Source organism: Idiotropiscis lumnitzeri, chromosome 8 (assembly GCF_059441095.1).
Source record: "Idiotropiscis lumnitzeri isolate Australia: NSW breed Sydney's pygmy pipehorse chromosome 8, RoL_Ilum_1.0, whole genome shotgun sequence".
Lineage (NCBI taxonomy): Eukaryota > Metazoa > Chordata > Actinopteri > Syngnathiformes > Syngnathidae > Idiotropiscis > Idiotropiscis lumnitzeri.
The window spans coordinates 7212958-7232607 of NC_142398.1; the positions used below are offsets into that span (position 1 = coordinate 7212958).

The following is a 19650-nucleotide window of genomic DNA, read 5'->3' on the forward strand; positions in this document are numbered from 1 at the left end:
GAGGAAACCGGAGTACCCGGAGGAAACCCACGCAGGCATGGGGAGAACATGCAAACTCCACACAGGATGGCCGGAGCAGAAATCGAACCCTATGCGCTGTGAGGCCACCATGCCTCCCAAAATAATTCAAATAAATAAAATAATACACAAAACATGTATTTAATGGAAAGTAAACTGAAAAATACTCTCAACGCAAAAAGTAAAAAACAAAGCAAAAATTATGCTAAAAAGAAAAATGTCCAATTAAAATGTCTGAATTCAAGTAAAAAGTAGTTCACAAAAATAATGTGATTTTTTTGCAAAAGGTTTTGCCATTGACATTTAGTTGGTTTTCAAGCAAAAGTCATCCATAGAAAATATGATTTTTTTTTTTGTTGTTTTTTAGTTTTTTTTAAAAGCAGCTTTCTATTTGGACTTGCATCTGGTGCCGCTTGAACCAACACAGTGGTCCCCTGGAGCGTGTGGACCCCCCGCTTCCCCTCCTCCCCCATCCCACCCTTTAACCCTAACCCCAATCTTGCATGTAGGCTTGAAGCATCCAGACCACTTTGGTGGGCACTTTGCTCAGCTATTTCCTCCACTTGTCTGTACCAACTCACATTTTCTTTTCATGTGCACCTGCATGTCTACAACCAGCGCACGTGCAAAAACATCTTGGCAACTGCAATAATGCCCTCCTAATGTCTAGTTTGTGTGTTCGCGTGTGTGTGTGTGGGGGGGGGGGGGTTAGTGCGTGTGGGGGTGTGTGGGGGTGTGTGTGCGTGAGAGCGCACATTTTTTTAATTTTGAGATTCCCAGGTACATATCAATGCAATTCTTCCACTATATTCGTCTTTGACAAAGTGTGACGCTAAACTGCACATGACAATGAAAATGCTTTTCTGAGGCGTTTGGTACGTTTTTCAACTCATCTTTCATTTTGCAGTCACACCTTCTCACCTGCAGCACCATGCAATTACACCAGCAGGTAACCTCCCTCAAGACCTCCCCTTCCCAGAGGACAACAGACATACGACATTTTTTTCCCACTGATGGTTTGCGGCTACTAATATGTTGGTAAAGTTTTGTGGTAAAAGCTAGGCTGGGGAAAAAAATGAATGTGTTAGGGTGTCAAGATTTTTCTGTGTTGCTACTCCTCGTTACCACGTGTCTGGCAAACCAACAACTCAGGTAAAAAATATATATATATATTGTTGTTATTTGATGTTTTTATTTGGCGATATGGGCGCTTTTTGTTGGACTGCGTTGGCTAAAAGTCCAATGGTTTTTGTTTGTTGCTTTTTGTTTTTGTTGCTAATTACTTCCAAATATTGTGAAAAAAAGAGTACTTCCCTGTGGGATGCCACGAAATTTAACATGATTTTCATGTACACTACTATTGTGTCTGTTTTTATTGTTAATGAAGATTCTATTCAGCCGTGTAGCCTCACAAGGGTCGCGGGCTGGAACATTTAACGGTAAATATGTTGTACATATTTGTGGATGACTGCAACGTAATGATATATTTTTCTTATATCAGTTCCTGGGGAGGAGCCACATTTGGTGAAACACAATTTTTTAAGCCACAAAATGTAACCAGATGTGCTTTTTTTTAAACGTAATGTACTTTATTTGTGTTGGACAGTCAAAAAAACGTGCTTACTATTTGATGAAAAATAATAAAGATACTGTACATGTTGTAGTGATTATTTTTTTCTTAGATTTTTTTATTATTATTTATTTTTTCATAAAGTGCTTTTGAAATGTATTTCTCCCAAAATTTAAAAATACATGTGAGGGTATTTTTACTCAAAATGTGCCAACAGCTGGTTCGTTTAAAAAAAAAAAAAAAAAAAAAATTTAAAACATTAAAAAAAAAGAAATGTAAAAAAAATTAAAAAAGGTCACAAAGTGTTTGTTTTGTTGGACAAAAAAAATCACCTATACATATACGTATACATACACATATATATATATATATATATATATATATATATATATATATATGTATATATATAAATATATATATATATATACACACACACGCACACCCCCCCCCACACACACACGCTTGAAAAATTGGCTAATCCCAGGACCTGAAATTACAAACATATTTTATCATGGTTTTAAGATTCACATAATACAAATAAGAGTTTACATCTAAATATGATCTACATTGATATTAAACAGCTTCAATAAATAAAAAAAAAATAAAAGTTAATTTGTGTGGCACCCCACAGGGAAGTGTTCTAGGTCCATGACACAATGAAAATTCACTCATCATTTCTACACATTATTTGAACTATTTATGTATTGAAATGTTTTGAAGATTGCTACCTTCTCCCTCAGCAGGTCAGACAAGGATGAGGTGACAGGATCTCCATTGGTTCAGTTGGGGCTCTGCAGTTACCGGCCAACGACTTCCTGTTGCCCGGGATGGATGAAGGTCAGCGGCGTTTGTCAGCGTAAGTCCATTGACAGTTAAGAGGTTATTAGATTTGCAAATGCAGTAAAATACTGTTTCTCGAGTGCCTTTGATCTGATGGAAATTGAATTTACCAACTTAAATTTAAATTGAAGTCTGGGACAGCACTTTGTAGATTATTGTACAGTAGGTAAACCCGGATTTCTTTTTCCTAATCACTTGTTGCTCTGCAGAATTCATCGGGCTCACACATATGACACGCCCCTATTTCTTTATTCATTTGCACTCCTTTTGCAATTAAATATGAACCCATTAATCATCCATCCATCCATCTTCTGTACCGCTTCTCCTCACTAGGGTCGCGGGGGGTGCTGGAGCCTATCCCAGCTATCTTTGGGCAGTAGGCGGGGAAGACCTTGAACTGGTTGCCAGCCAATTGCAGGGCACACAGAGACGAACAACCATCCGCGATCAAACTCATACCTAGGGGCAATTTAGAGTGTCCTATTGACCTGCCATGCATGTTTTTGGAATGTGGGAGGAAACCGGAGTACCCGCAGGCACGGGGAGAACGTGCAAACTCCTCACAGGATGGCCGGAGCCGGGATCGAACCCACGCCCGATGTTGTCTCCCACTGTGAGGCCATCGTGCTAACCAGTCGGGCCACCGTGCTGCCCATTAATCGTTCCTCCTTTATCCACCTAGCACCTATCCTCCCGATTGTCACGGGTGTGCCGGATCCTATCCAGCTGTCTCCGGGCAGTGGGCAGGGTACACCCGAACTGGTTGCAGGCCAAATGCAAGGCACACAAAGACCAACCTTTCACACTCACAATCACACCTAGCGACAATTTAGAGCATTCAGTCTGTGAGGTGAACAGACAAACGAGTCATCCAACATGCTGCCTGAATCCAATTTATAAATTATGATTATAAATGAAACACGTTATACCATATCAATAAAATAAATCAACTTCATATATAAATGGAAGCAATACTGTGTTTTGCCCACTTTAGTTGTCAGTTTTTCAATCGTTCTCAACAGCGGTGTGTCAGGAGCCTTGTGTGCATGGACAATGCACGGGACCCAACAAGTGTTTGTGCTACGCAGGCTACAAAGGACCACTTTGTGACCAAGGTACACCCGGACGACACATTTTGAAACAATACATGAATGCATCCGATAATTCAAATTTATTAATTACGATTTTTTTTTCATATGCAGACGTGAACGAGTGCGGTTTCTCTGCACGGCCGTGTTCCCAGCGTTGCATGAACACGCTCGGTAGCTATCGATGCTACTGCGAACCCGGATACGCTCTCAGTACCGACGGAAAAACCTGCACCAGTGAGTCCTCTCTTCAACACTTTCACAACTACACATTTCTTCTTTACCTCATTCACCGCTAGACATTTATATTCACCAACTGCAAGCCGAACGCTTGCCATTGACGAATATATTCGTTAAGACGGCTCAAGTGACATTAGGACCAAACCAAAAAAAAGAACTTTTAAGATACTAAGATACATTTGTGTTCGTTAGAAAAAACACAGTAACCAATAGAATAAGCATCCAATATATCCCAAAATGTAATTAGCATCTCTTGAACACATAAAATCAGTACATTTTATATGGCTTAACAGTAAAGACATTTTGGCATTAATGTGTGCAAAAAGTTACCTTTTTCTGTGGTCTTCATAATTTTTTTTTAAACCATTTAAACACCTTTACCGTTACATACGCACCCGCACACACTATATAAATGACCCATATGCTTGGTGTCGGGTTCTGAAGCAAACCCGTGAGGCAAAATTAAGGATCGCAAAAGCATGGACATGGATAAGTGAACAAAAAAAGATTACTTACAGAAAAGTCAAATATCGACAAAGTTCATCAAATGAACGCTAGCAAAAAAAAAAAAACTAAACTGACATAAAAAAAAACATTTACTAGGAAAAAGTGAGTACGAAATCGAAACAAAGGCAAATCTGAACAAGAGCACAAAGCGACGAGGGATTAATACATGCGTGAACAAAACACCAAGACTAACCTGCAAGACAAAACGCGACAGCTATGGCTATGGCGGTCTGGAAAATCAGAACACTTGGTGCAATGGTTGCGAGCAAGGTTGAATAATCTGCAGTGTTACGTAGTCCCTTGACGATGATGCCTAACAGGTGCAGCGCTGGAACGAATGCCCCCACTCACTCAGGTGCTAAGAAAGCAAAAAAATCCTAGACCTGACAAGAGACCAGAGAGCCCAACCGTGACATTTGATGTACACTGAGTATGTGTCACGCTATTAGAAAGTGTGCGTCTCAAGCCGAGAAAAAGATGACGCTGAATGCCAATGACAAATAGTTCAATGATTCTTCCGTATAAATCTGTAAAAAGAAAAAAAGCCATTAAAAGCCTGTTCTCCGATTTGTTTGTTGCTTTATAGTTTGAGGTGTCCCAAAAGCAAAAATTGTTTACACAATCCTTTAATTTCTTGTCAGTGAACTTTAGGATGTAATAAAGTCATGTCTTCTGTCTGAGTAATTTATGCGCACTAGGCGTCGTCTAGTGATTGAGTATGTTGTCTTCCAGAAGTTTCATGCGTCTCCTTACGATGCCAGTTTGGCTGCCACACAAATGGCCGAGGAGGAGCGGTCCGCTGTCTGTGTCCGCCCGGCCTCCGTTTGGCCGAGGACAGCTCAACCTGTCAAGGTAACATTTTCTCTTTGACTGTGTCGCCTGAAAAGACAGCCTGTTAGCTCGTAAGGTCGGCACTTATTATTCCACTTGCCACAACTCGCGTGTCCCTTTTAAGACCTGTCTTCCTTCAAATTCAATCTGTACCTGAATTTTTTTTTTTTTGTGTGTGTGATGAAATGTTCACTATTTCCCAAACGGCTGCTGAAATTGATTGAACACTCTGAATTGTCCCTGGGCATGAGTGTGAGCGTGTGTGGTTGTTCATCTTTGTGTGCGATTGGCTGGCAACCAGTTCAGGGTGTACCCCGAAAACAGCTGGTAGGGATGACCAGCTCGAGCACCCTCTGTGAGGAAAAGCCGAACAAATAATGGATGGTTGGTCAACGGTTAAAATTGTATCAAGTAAACGTTTGTTCGGTTTTTCATCGCAACCCACCCTGATTCATAATTAATCAAAAATTCATTGCAATGTACGTAACAACGAAAAGCCACGTAAATGGAGCAGTTTCAATCTCGCAAAGCAAATGAATTTCACACGGGTGAAGTCGAGTGTCCGTTGTCGCACGTCGTAAACGTTGTTCTACCTTGTCTTCGGTTGAAATTATATGGATTTCTTCCCTACGAAAGAAAACCTTCACAGCGGGACAGTGTTTCGTTTTTGTGGACGTGTGTGTACTAGATGTGATCGGGCAGCAAGATTGTATCGGGGTCCTTCAGTGGCCTGTTGATGACGTTACGCGTTATCATAGATTTATAGTACATATTTCTTTGCCTTACATGTTTGGAAGCCCTGGTTGATGTGTTTGTATGTCATAAAATAAACAATATGATAAAGTACATCCACATTTGCGGGAACCGAAGACGTCACATCTATGGTTTTGGGAATCAGATTGTGGTGAAGGAGGGAAAACAGGGACATGTTTTATTAAAAAAAAATATTTCACACAATTCATACAATCTTCCAGCTCGAGTCAACCACGATATTGTTGAAAGTTCCGCAGTTCCACTGATGTTGTTTCGTAAGGCAGAAATCACAAAGGAGCTGCTTCGCCATTGTGACAGTAATGCATTTTTTTAAATTAGATTTTTTTTTTATTTGGTAAATCAGAACACGCATTATTTTTTTCTGACATGACGTCACACTTCCCGGATTTGTCGCTTGACGGGATCTCACTTTGGAAAAAACTCTACTTTGTCAAATATATCAATTACAAATGATTTTTTTTCATGCTTTATTTGTTGAATTGTCGTATTATTACTTTGCTTTGATTTCATTTGGCATTTGTTGCAATTACTTCTTTAAATTGGCTCATTTGTATCTCAAGGCAAAAAAATGAAAGAAAAGTAGTAGAAACTAATTGTTTTGTTCCAAGGATGTGGTAGCCATCGGTGTCCTGTACTTGATTATTCAAAAACCTCAAATGAGCTGACATAAAAAATGAAAGCAATGGCTGCCCTGTGACATAGTCGAGCCTCGCCCCCTCGTCTGAATGCCCATAAAAGAAGACAGGAATAATTCAAAACATTTTCAATTCGTTCCGCAATTCATAGAGCGCCCTTTTTCACACATTGTTATCCTGATAATTGCTTGAGTCTTTTTTACCTCACTGTCACAAATTCATGAAAGAAATTAATAAATAAATAATAAAAACGATATCCTCACTAAGATTTGTGATTTTTCTTCATATTAGTGTAGATTATTAATTAGTCATCTGGGTCAAAAGTTTAATTGAGGCAACTGGCTTTTTTTTTTTATTTCTGTTCTTTGTTGTTTTTTCAAAACTTTCAGCAATTCCATAATAAACAAAATGCTTTTACTTGGGCTATGCCCTCAAATGCGCCTTTACGCACCCTGTCACCATCGTTTTTTACTCTTGTGGGTCAACGTTAGGAATTTGGCTTTGAGGGTGAGCGGGTCAACGGAGGTCATGAAGGATTTATCGTGGACCCAAAGGGGACGCGTGTTTGAGTGTTTTGGGTCAGCGATTGTTGTTCAAAGCGCCTCCCACTTCAAAGTGCCGCCGCCAAGGTCAAGGTAGTCATTTGGGCGACTAATCGTTGTTTTAGGGCAAGCCCCAGCAACATTCAATGTTTGCTATTTGGGTCATGTGTGTGTTGCAGATGTGGACGAGTGTCGCCTGGTGTCCTGCCCACTACACCGGGTATGCAAGAATACATTCGGCAGCTTCGCATGCGTATGCCATGAAGGCTTCGTGATGGGCACGCTGCACGGATCGCTGCGATGTCGAGGTGCTCCTCTATTATTTAGTTGGAGATTAAAGCAACCTGTATATATTAAAAATCGGTCGTGGGTTCAATCCCAGCTCCGGCCGTCCTGTGTGGAGTTTGCATGTTCTCCCCGTGCCTGCGTGGGTTTCCTTCGGGTACTCCGGTTTCCTCCGACATTCCAAAAACATGATTGGCAGGCCGATTGAACACTCTAAATCACCCCTAGGTATCAGTGTGAGCGCGGATGGTTGTTCGTCTCTGTGTGCCCTGCGATTGGCTGGCAACCAGTCCAGGGTGTCCCCCGCCTACTGCCCGAAGATAGCTGAAATAGGCTCCAGCACCCCCCGCGACCCTAGTGAGGAGAAGCGGAACAGTAGATGGATGGATTTAATTTTTTATTTTTTTATGATAATCTGAATGGTTCAATTCCAGTTTTTTTAAATCCCGCTTGGGCCACTTTCATTTGTGGTCCAAGATTGGATAAGTATTGGAGCAACTGGGGGTTCAGTGTCTTTATATTACATCATATGGAAAACGCTTGTTGAAGCTCCAGCTGTTGTGAAATGCGCTAAAGTTGTATTGTATTGTAGTATTTGGTATGCGACCACAGCCAAACAGCCAGGTCGTATGTATCCCTTCCTCATTGATGTCATCCAGGCCCAAAATGCGCTCCGCATGGGCGGATGAAGAGAGCTGGCAGCTGTTCGATCGAATCTGCAAAGTTGTATTGAGTAATAGTATTGACTTTAAATTTTACTTTAATTTAATCCAACTTGAAACATGAAGCCAAAAGTTAATGGTGATAGTAATAATTCAGCCACTAATTGCTTAAGCACGGCATTGACATGACATCTCAATGAAATAAGATCGAAAAGCTTTGCCTGATCATTCCCACCAAATACTGTATTTCTAGCTCCTATCTAATCGCTCCTCTGCAGAAATGCCCCGACACACTGGACCACATTTACTTCCGTAAACACCTATGCAAGGTGCACTTTGAGATGCATATGCAAGGTTGCATTTGTTATGTAATTTGAACGCTTACACAAAAAACGTTTTGATATGATTGGCACCACTTCTCGGCAGTGTTGATAATTCTGGTGTCTTATTTTTTATTTTAATTGTTTTTATTTTAACATTATGAAGTATAACAATTTGGAGATTTATTTAGAGATTTATGGAGGATTAAATGATTAATTCTGACTTGCACAGAAATTTTGGTTCATCTAACTTCAGCCAAACATTATGATTTTTTTTTCCTTTAAAAATGTGACTTGATTTATTTTCTTTGGTTATTGTTGTAAGTTTGACTTTCCATATTTTTGACCCCCTTTCTCACAGATAAGGACGAGTGTGTGATCGGGTCTCACGGGTGCAGCCGCCATGCTCGTTGTGTGAACACAGACGGTTCCTACTCCTGCCAGTGTCTGCAGCCCTATATGGGCGACGGACACACCTGCTGGCCGAGGAAAGATGCCCTGTCCAAGCCTGCCTTGAACTTCAATTACAAATTCTCCAGAAGGCCCAAGCGTGGTCTACTCTTGTCATCTTCTCCAGAGGCCCATGGCATTGTCACACGAAAGTCAAAACCCAAAATGTGAGTGGACTTTTCGGATCGAAACCTGCTGGACCATTTTAAAAGGTACTATAAAACAGCGGTGTTTTGTTGGTGGGGGGTGTCATGCATTAAAAGAATTCAATTATTTGTATTTCTTTTTGGAATGTCAGTTTTGCTACATTTTTGGGATAAAATACACAAATCAAGTCAAGATGGGGAATCACATCATGGGGCAAAGGAGGGGTGGGAGCTCCCCAATTGCCCACTTCACAGCGCAGTTGTGCTTCTGTCGGGACAATTTCAAGAGGGTGAAAGGAGCCGCTTTGGCTATGATTGAAGTTGGCCACCTCTGACGCCGGCACCACATTTCAAAGGGGATGGCTGAAGGGGACAGGTGTCACACTTGGCCAGGGGTCACCAACATGGCCCCCACGGGCACTAGGTATAGCCCAAAGACTACATGGGTGCCAACCCACAGCAGGCTGATTTGAGTTGGAGCAATTTAATTCAAGCGCAAACAAGAGATATATTAATGAATGCCAAAGTAAAAGCCACACCTTGTGCTATGTTCAATATATTGGAATATTGATATTTTTTTTATGCCCACATCTTAATCTCCCAATTATATACGAGCATGAAACAAGTCCTTTTGTCTGGATTTAACCATCAGTCTGGGGACTGTTGTTTTCATACCTCGCCGTCTTCTGCCATCGGCGGTGATTTTTCGGAAGTCAGGTGCAAGCCGGCTGGACTAAGAACGAAAGGCAGGGACAGAGCGTAGACAGGTCAGAAGCAGCCGCCAACCGGGAATCCCCGTCTGGAAAGCTCTTCCTGTGTCGGGAGAGAAGCTATGATTGTTTTATGTTTCATCCCAGGTTGATTTTATGGTTTTCTTTCTTGAAGAGACTACGACGGATGTGCTACAACTTGGCAAAAATCGAGAAAACATGAGTGCGGAGAAGCGGAGAAAAAAAATGTGTTAAAAGCGCTTTGAGTACCAGGAAGATACAGCGGAAAAGTGGCCTGTATAACACTGGTCAGCACATTTTTACAAAAAGCAGATGATTCCTTGATGATTTTTTTTTTTACTGGTTCTGAATTTACCTTCATTTTTTCTTGAGCACTTCAAGTTTTCATAATGATAATAATAGTAACGATGTAATAGCAATAATATAATATGTAATATAGTAATTATATATTAATTCCTATTTACAGTATTTAGTAGAATATATCATTTAAGGTTTAGGTTCATAGCTTTAAATTACCTCACATGTTAAGCGTTTATAGGTCAAGATTTAAAACAAAAACTAAAAATACATTAAAAAAAAACAATGCAAATTAGTATCAAAAATACGTTTGAAAAACGTAAAATTTGCTGTTGACAAACATAATTTAAAAAAAAATCCAAACTACATATTGGTAATTATACAAACACGCTTGGATAGGCTCCAGCACGCCCACGCCCATTGTGACAATGGACAATACCAATACATGTACAGTGGTCCTCCACTATTCATGGGGGATGGGGACCCGACTAGCAAAAATCCATCTATAATTGACAGCCCTTATAAAAAAATTAATAAATAAATAACTAAAACCAGTCACAAAAAAAATAGGCATAAACCATAAGCGTTTTCCACGAATGACAGGGATTGGATCAACTATTAAAAAAAAATAATCAGTGAATAGGTGAGTCCCGGGTGCCGTGTTGCAAGTAAACAGGAGTAATAGCAACAGCTGTTGTGAAATACACTATATAAATAAAGTTGTATTGCATTGTAATAAATAATGGTAATACGTGTAATGAGAGGTGCTGTTGCTAGGGGGCGTCACATTCTCCTGCTTGTTGGGGGTCTCGTGGTGAGAACAAGCAGCTGCTTGGAGGGCCCTGCCACTGACCCTATTCATCCCAACAGCAGGTGTCACAACGTGTCCCGCCTCACACACACACACACACACACAGTCAGAAAACGTGTGTGTGAGTCAGGGTTGGGGGGCAGGGGGAAACGGTGGTGGGAGACCTGGAACTACTTACCGAGAACAAAGAGGCAAATCAGGGAAAAATGCAGCCTCCTCGAATAAATCTCACCACAATGCTGAGAAAAGTCCCCAGCGCGCCCTCGGAAAAAAGCAGGAAAAACCTGGTTTCTTTCTGCCCAAAGTGTCTCTCCAAAAGGCAGAAATAGAAAACATTTTAGATAAAAGCAAGCAGGCAGCCCCCCCACGCGCGCACCCCTCCCTCGCCGAAAAGGACCTCACACCAAGACAGGGTGTATAATTCTGACCAGAAAACTGCTTTATTTACCCGGGAAGGGAAAAGGAAGAAAAAAAAAGCACTTTGACAACAAGTGGTGAGTGCACTACACCGCGGGCTGGAAACTCCTTGTTATTTTCAGAACTGAAATGAACACCAAAAAAAAAAATAAAAAAACATACATTAAAAAAAAAAACATTGCTGTACATACAATTTATGTGAAAATAAATTAAACATTAAATGAACATTGTTTCAAACATATGTCAAAATAATTACATAAACTGAACACAAAATAATTATATATGACTGACATAATACAAATGTTAAAATCACATCTAAAATGTATCACAAACAAAATGTTCTTAGGTGAGTTGGCATGTTGTTACAAGAGCTCTGCTCACTTTATACAGTTTTTGTTAGTTTGCCATCATGCTAAACTTATGTGCACTTATTAGTGTATTAATAAGTTTGTGGGCAATATCGACTTTTGCTGTGATTGTGAATTGTCAGCCTATTTCCAGCAGCTCCATTGTCTCCTTTATTTGGACTTTCCATGCGTTTTTTTTCTATTTGCGTTGGGCAAAGCCGATATTCCATTTAGCGGAAGATATTAGCGCTATTGGACACTCACTGTTTGTCTACATTGTTCCAAACGTGAGAAGCGTCACCCAAAATGGAACCGCCTGGCATCACATTTGTTAAAAAAATAAATAAATGCATCCTGAGGATAGATACATATAGAGCAGGCGTCGGCAAACTACGGCCTGCGGGCCACACGCGGCCCGTTAAATGTTTTAATCCAGCCCATCAAACTTGACAAAAATTAAATGAATAAACCTTGTTAATGTTTGATTTTCTAAATACTCTGGTGTGCCAAACACAGATATTTTGTTGTAATGCTTTTGTTCATTTTCATCTAAAATTAAATTTATTTTCTTTGTCCGATGAGGTGAAGTTACCAAAACCCTCTGTCAAATTTTAGAACCCATTGTGGCCCACCAATCAAAAATGTTTGCCCTCTCCTAGTATAGAGCCGACTGAAGTAACTTCTTATTTGAAAACGCAAACTGGATGAGTTTTGTTGAGAGACAAGCGAATGGTCAAAAGTTATTACACTAATTTGAAAAGGTTGTTTCATGGTCAGTTGTTGCTGGGCTGCGTTTGTGGAGCGCAATATAGTCACCCCATAACGTCATTGAAAAACTGGTTTAGCCTACAAATGACAAAATCCTAAACAATCTACATTAGCCGTGCTAAATGCTACTGTATTTATGCTAATATCTGCTCGTACCTTATTGTGGTTGAATCAAGAAAAAAGCTCAAGAAAATGCTAAACACTTTCTGTGACATTACTGTTCCAACACATTTCAATGCGCCAGAGTTTTTTTGTGTGTTTCTTTTTTCACCTTAAATTGCCTTATTAATAATCATTGCAATGGTCACTTGTTGCTAGGCAGAGTTTGCGGCGCATAATTGTGCTAACTCGATAGTGTAAATTAAAAATGGGTTCACAAATCTGTTGATATGACAAAAAAATTACAGGTAAAAAATCCCGGCTCTGTATTATATTAAAGGGATAAAAATAGGTTGGTAAATGAAAATGAATGGGCTCAAAGTAGCAGCCACTTTGGTCACGGGGGAATAATCAAAGCTTCCTGTTATCTTAGACGCGGCCGTGCCCTCTGAGTCACTTTTAAATCACATTATATGGGCTCCACACGCTCTCCTGTATGACCCTCTTCCTCCCCCTGGGCCCCCAAAAACACTCAAACATCAAGCTACCGTTTATCAGTGACCTTAATTTATGTTTCCAATCCGCATGATGTCTTTGAAGTGAACACACAAGTTACCCCCCACAGCTGCACGAAAAAAAAAAAAAAAACATGAAAGAGGGAGACTTGACCTGACTGGAATTCTCACCGCGAATAAATCGTTCTTCATATGAGAGCCGCGCCGCCTTGTTCAGGGATGGGATTATCCCGGATGAAGCAGGAAAGATTTCCCCCTTCTTAAGCTACGGCGGAATGCCCCACTCAGGACAAGGTGAAGGGAAGTGAGGGCGACCAAAGGAGTGCACTTTATTCTTCCTTTTGTGCGCCAATTACAAGGGGAAGAAGTAGCTTGTGTTTCCGCTTTCCCCTTGCCAGGAGATCCGTCTTTGGCTCGATGGAAAACAAAAAGAAAAAAGTACAAGCCACTCGACGGTTAATAAATTGTCTGTGCTTTTTTATTTATTTTTTAAAAATGACAGCTGAAAGTCAATTTTTAGTGTGGACACTTGTTGCTTGGCAGAGTCTGCGGGGCATGATAATTTGTGCCCCCAGAGCCAAATAAGTTTCTATTGTCCCCCTCAGAAGACTTCTCACGGCAGAAATTACAAGAAGAGTCAAAGCAAGGATGAGATTTTTTGAAGTCGTACATTATATACTGAAATCCTGCTGAAGTCTCATAGAATTTAGTGAAGTTTAGTGAGGAAAAGATTCTTGTGCAATTCACTGAAGTCTCATGATAGAAATGAATGTCCCTCAAGAAATTTCACAAGATGAACCACAACCTTGTGTGCTGTGCTGAAGACTTCTAGGATACTCATCACAAAATGTAATCAACTCTCACGAGATCTACTCAAGTCTCATGAAATTTTGTGACACATACTGAAATCTGAAATTTTCAGACGTATCACGAGATACAAATAGGTCTTGCACGGTATGATTAAGTCTCCTGAGATTTGCTCAAGTCTCACAAAATGCATTGATGTCGTGCAAAACAAAGTCTTGTGAGATTTAGTGAAGTCCCGCGAGATAATGAAGTCTCATGAATTTTACTGAGGTCTCGAAAGATTTTCTGACGTACTACGATATATACTTAAAGTCTTGAGCAGTTTACTGAAGCCTCTCATGAGATTTACTTTAGTGTCAAGACTTCCCTGAAGAAGCCCTGAGAGATTTATTGGAGTCTTTCGACTCAGGTTTCATGTGGTTTGCTTAAGTCTTGTGATATAAACTGAAGTCTTCTGAGATATTGAATAAGACAAACAAGAATGTATTTTTTTTTTCATCGTAACCGGTATAACGTAAATTAAATTGAATTTCACCGCTGTCTTTAGTTTTTAAATCTCTTGTGGGACTTATTGAAACCATGTGAGAAACTGAAATTTCATGAGATGTACTGAAGTCCCACGGGAGTTACTGACCTTTGCAATTTGGTTAACTCGCGTTAACACCCACGGGAGTTACTGACCTTTGCAATTTGGTTAACTCGCGTAAGATATAGATATGTGGGCGCCTCGCAAACTGTAATTACGACACGTGAGATTTACTAAAGCCTTGCAGGTTTCAGGAGATTTACCAAAGGCTTGAGGTATATACACTAAAATCTCGCAGTTTGCCAAAGTCTTGTAAAATTGACATTTGCATCACGAGTTATGCAAAAGTCTTGTGAGATTTACTAAAGTTAAGTAAGAGGCATTGAACTTTTGCCAAATTTACTGAAGTCTGTTGATATGTACCAAAGTCTCAAGATACACCGCAGTCATGCTAAATTTCTTGAAGTCCCGCCACATACACCCAAGTCCCACGAGATTTGCCTGTGCACACACACAGGCTGGCCAAGGTGGCTGCACTGTCGAAAAGGAGGCTCGCTGGCTAACCTCCTTGCAGTTTGTCAAGACCCCGAAATCACACCCGCTGACTGCAGCCAGTAGTGGGGTTGTTGTTGTGGTGAGTTGTCATGGTGGTGATGTGTTACGTTACCTTCATGTGCACTTTGGCCCACCCCGATCATAGCGGCACGCTCCAAACCTCCTCGCATGGATTGTTTGCTTTCACATGCACGGACTGACAGGGAGTGTTTACACACAAACACCGTTATTGTTAATATGTTCTGTGATTGCTGGACCGCAATGAACTACGCAACTTCAACCCAAAAAAAAAAAAAAAAAACCCAAACCGCTGCATTGTTGAGGTTTTCATGATAGCAGATATATGACTCTTCACTTGGCCTCCGCGCATGCACGTTGAACATTTTTATTGGTATTAAAATGACAGCAGTGTTTACATCATTTGGCAAGCTGTGTTGGATTTTCCAGTGTTTTTGTTACAAGTCCAAGCAGGTGCTTGCCAACAAAACCAGACCACAAGACTCCCTTTTGGAGCAGATTTTACAGGTACAACACTGACATCTTGTGGCCATTTGCAGGTGGTGCACATAATTGCCATCATGAAGTCCTCTCATATTTCGTGAACGTTTTAGACGACCAGTATTGAAGAGACCATCAAGCGTTATGAAGTGCTTTAATGCAGATTGTTTCGATGTTACTGAGATCTTGACATTTCACTATTTTGAAGCTTCTTAAAAAATGATAGATGCTTTTTGTAAACTATAGGATTGACAGTCCTCCCACCATCTAGCATTCATTTAACCTTTGTTTATCTAGTCACGTTAACTGAAAACAGATTGGCATTTGGAATGCCGGCCTGGCTACAGACCGCAGAGCAAAATAAATAAATATCAAATGAATCCATATAGATCAAACTACAAATTGAAAATATTTAAACAAAACATTACATTATGGCGTAAGACGAAGAAAAGGCAAGGCAAAGTTGCTTTAAAGCATTATTTATACAGTACGGTGCATTTCATTCCATAGGTAACTCAATGCGCTTCACATATTTAAATGAACAACATTTAAAAGCATTTAAAATCAAAAGAGGTGGACATTTAAAAGTAAAGTAAAGAAATGAAAAATTGTTTTCAAAAACTACTAAAATAATGTGCTCTCTGAACTTTTTAACAGTCTAAACACCAGATGCAGCTTTTATACCTTTCTATATACTGTATGTAAAGCACATGATCTGGAAGAAAACTGTAAAAAAAAATAAAAAATTTAAAAAAAAGTCCAAATTAGGGCTGTCAAAATTAAAGCGTTAACTCAGGTGATTAATCCCAAAGAAATGTAACTCAGTTAAATATTTTAACTCAGCTAACTCAGTTTGATTTACTTTAAAAATAATTTGCATACTTTTCAAATATTGTGCCATATTAGCTGTCTTTTGCACGTCTCAGAACAAAACACAGTGTTTAAGTTACCACTGGGCCTTGCAAACCAACACTGCTGGAGTGTTGCGCTTGTGGTCAATTTTGAGAAATGTTTCGAAAATAAATGTCTGCAAAGATGTCTCCATTTCGACCGTATTCAAGAATCCAAGAAAGCTATTAGAACAGTCTTTGAATTAAATATACTTCATATTTGGTGATTTTGCATCGATTCCAAGATATTATTCAAATCAATATCTGTGATAAGCTTTGCAAAAAATAGTAGTTAAAAAATGTGATTAATCATGATTAATCATGGAATTTTTTGGATTAATTAGTTAAAAAAATTAATCACTTGAGAGCACTAGTCCAAATCAGTCTGATTTCTTAAAAAGAAACTCTGAATAAATGTTAATGTACTCAGTTACCAGAAAGTCAATTATTGTTGCTGTAATTCAAAAATGTATATCAATATTATATAACGTACGTGCTAGAAATAATCCTACAAAATGTAAAATATGTTGCATGACAAAAATTGGAAGAAAAAACTTGAAACTTAGCATTTATTTATCTTGAGGTATGCAATTTATTCTCACAAATGTAGAACACTAAAATTAACTCAGGTTTTTAAATAAATCATCTAAATAAGAATCTGATAATGGATGGATCTAAAACAATAATCACGTGAAATAAATGTAAATCCATCTGAGGATTTAAATCAATCAAAAGTGCTGACGCCGTCTTGCCACAAGATGGCGTACTAGACAAAGTCAGCGAATAATGAGAAAATTGGAGCGGTCCAGGGTGTCCCCCACCTCCAGCCCGAAGATGGCTGGGATGGGCTCCAGCATGACCGCGCCCCACGAGAGGAGAAGTGAATCAGATAAAGGATGGATGGGCGGCTTACACCGACTGTATTTCTGACAATGCGTGTAAATGACTTTCCACATGCACGCTATATTTTTACATTGTTACACCAGGTACTCGTGTATTCACCTATTTGCTGATTCCTTTTTTTAAATATTTATTATACATTTTTTTATTTTTGTTTGTTTCAGGGGGCATCACATGATTTTCATGAAAACCACTTGTGGGAGTTTTCCCTCTTTTTCAAGAATAGGTAGTAAAAATATAAGAACTAATGCATTTATAATGGGCAATAATCAACTTTTGCTATTAGCGGGTCCACTGTAAATTAAATATATAAATACTATCTAATGTAAAATGTATATGATTTGCAATGTCAATTGTGTATTTTCTGTTGGCCCAAGCCACGCTGGTGGTGTGTTCTTTATTGAGCAACACATGACACCGCACAGCACTTGTGTGTCTATATGCAATCCTGCTGTCATCTATCATCTACGCTGGTCGCGTGACCTCAGGCACGGTTTAAGGATGGGTGACATCATCCTTAGCTATCATCCTTTGTGTCTCTCCCAACCCCCTCCAAGTCAGTTGGAATGTTAACGTTCACAATGGGATGAGTTCAGAAATAAGTGTCCCGCACTACTGAAAAAAAGTTGCTAAGTATAAAACATTGTAAGAGCTAATTCTGTACTCAACCTTACTACTGGCCATTGGGTCACATAGTATTACAAATTAAATGAATATGGTGAATTTTCGATTGCCATATACAGTTTATAATGAATATAAAAAGTCTACACACCCCTTTTGAAATGCCGGTTTTGTCCAACTTTAGAAAAAAACACATCTTTTGGTGGGGAAGTAAATATAAACACTTGAGGTTGCGCAAGTATACATGCTCCTTATAGCTGGGAGGCGGCTATGTTCAGAATCCAATCACAGTCAAGCTTGTGTTGAATGGAAGTCAGCGCATACCTGCCTTCTATGTCCCACGAATAAAGTTGACCTGTTTCAGTAGGCTTTTTCTTGACAATTTATATTCTTTCCAGAAGAAGTCTTATTTCTTAACACTAATTGAATTTGGACAATAACACGTTACCGCATGTTGGAAGATTTCTGTTGTCTGTTCGTTATTGTGTTCAATAAAATTTTGGATCTCAAAAGAACTAGAGGTATTGATTAGTGTTGTTCCGATATCGATACCAGTATCGGTAACTGTATCGATATTGCCTTAAAAGCTGGTATCGCGACGTTTGATACCAACCAGTATGGGCCAGATACCGACTATCGACATTGGTTTCATGCTTCGAACGCAGAAAATGCATTTTCACATACATAATTACACATAAATATGCATCAAATTTCAATCAGGTTTAATCCTATGGCCCCAGTGTACATGAAAAAGAAAACCATAACTGATATAAAGTAATCAGAGCATGTATGTTGTGATGGTGTTAGGTGGTCATGTTTAACATTTGACAGCCTTTGTGCGCATGGTGAATGAATAATTTTACATCCAAGTGAGTATGCAATTCTTTAGAAGAACAATTGTGCTAATATTTTGAATTTTCAAAAGTATTGGTACAGTATCGGTATCGGCCGATACTGCACAGTCAGTTGGCGGTATCGGTATCGGGGCTCAAAAACTGGTATCGCTACAACACTACTATTGGTACTCGTCATTGGCGTGTAGTCAAAAAGTGAATACTCTGACAAAAAGTGGTATGGACGATCCTAGTTTTACATGGCTACATAATTAACTAGAATCTATAACTTGAAGAACACTTAAAATGTCATATTGTGATGGACAATCAAGACTTTACCATTTGCATTCCAGTACAGAGATAAAGACCAATCGTAAACTCAGCCTGTGGACCCCATCGCTCACGTTAGTTTAACATGAGTCAACCTGTCCATCTCAGGCTGGATGCTAAAAATAATAAATATAGACACACCTGTAGTGTGAAGGACAGCTGATAAAGATACAGGTGCGCCATCATGTGACGCAAACTCGTTGTTGGTTTAACATCAGAACCTCTCTTCACACTCCGAGTTGAGTCCCGACTGCGTTGAGCGGCAGCTGCTGTGTGGTTCTTGTCCCATGCCGGCATGTGACTGTGACAGCTGCTGTCACTCAAATGCTTCCCACCCTAAACTGCAACACTGGGAAGACCACCCTCCGTATTGGGGTCGAACTTGGGGGCGTCAGTGCTCTTCTCAACGGTGTCACATTTTACGACATGGGATTTAGATGAAGAAGACTACAACATTGTCTGGTGAGCTAGCACTGAATCTGGTGAGTCACGTCGAAAATGAAGAGCAATTTTGGAGGAAATTGCCCCTGGTAATCACAAACGTAATATGTAATAGAAATAAACTGTGTTCCAGATGCAAGATGATTTAAAACTTCACAAAAATAGCATATATGTTTTCCATTGGACATCAAAGTAATGCTTTGTTTTTTGTGTTATTTTGTATAAAACATAATTTCATGGCAAATATTTTGTGTTTTTATTCTGATTTTGTACAAAAAGTAACATCATAGTCGTTGGGTACATTTAGTAAGATTTTGTCCAAAAACAAAATCATGTCCTAATTTAGTCAACACTCA

General features: G+C 39.6%; 1 protein-coding gene across 1 annotated transcript; it reads left to right on the top strand.

Annotated features, from left to right (window-relative positions):
- The first annotated feature begins 949 nt into the window (after positions 1-949).
- On the top strand, positions 950-8933 carry LOC148331905 (nephronectin). Its single transcript, XM_088302308.1, has 7 exons — positions 950-967; positions 2309-2444; positions 3451-3543; positions 3631-3753; positions 4996-5115; positions 7225-7353; positions 8674-8933. The coding sequence occupies exons 1-7, from the start codon at positions 950-952 to the stop codon at positions 8931-8933; spliced, it is 879 nt and encodes a 292-aa protein (XP_088158434.1).
- The last annotated feature ends 10717 nt before the right edge of the window (positions 8934-19650 follow it).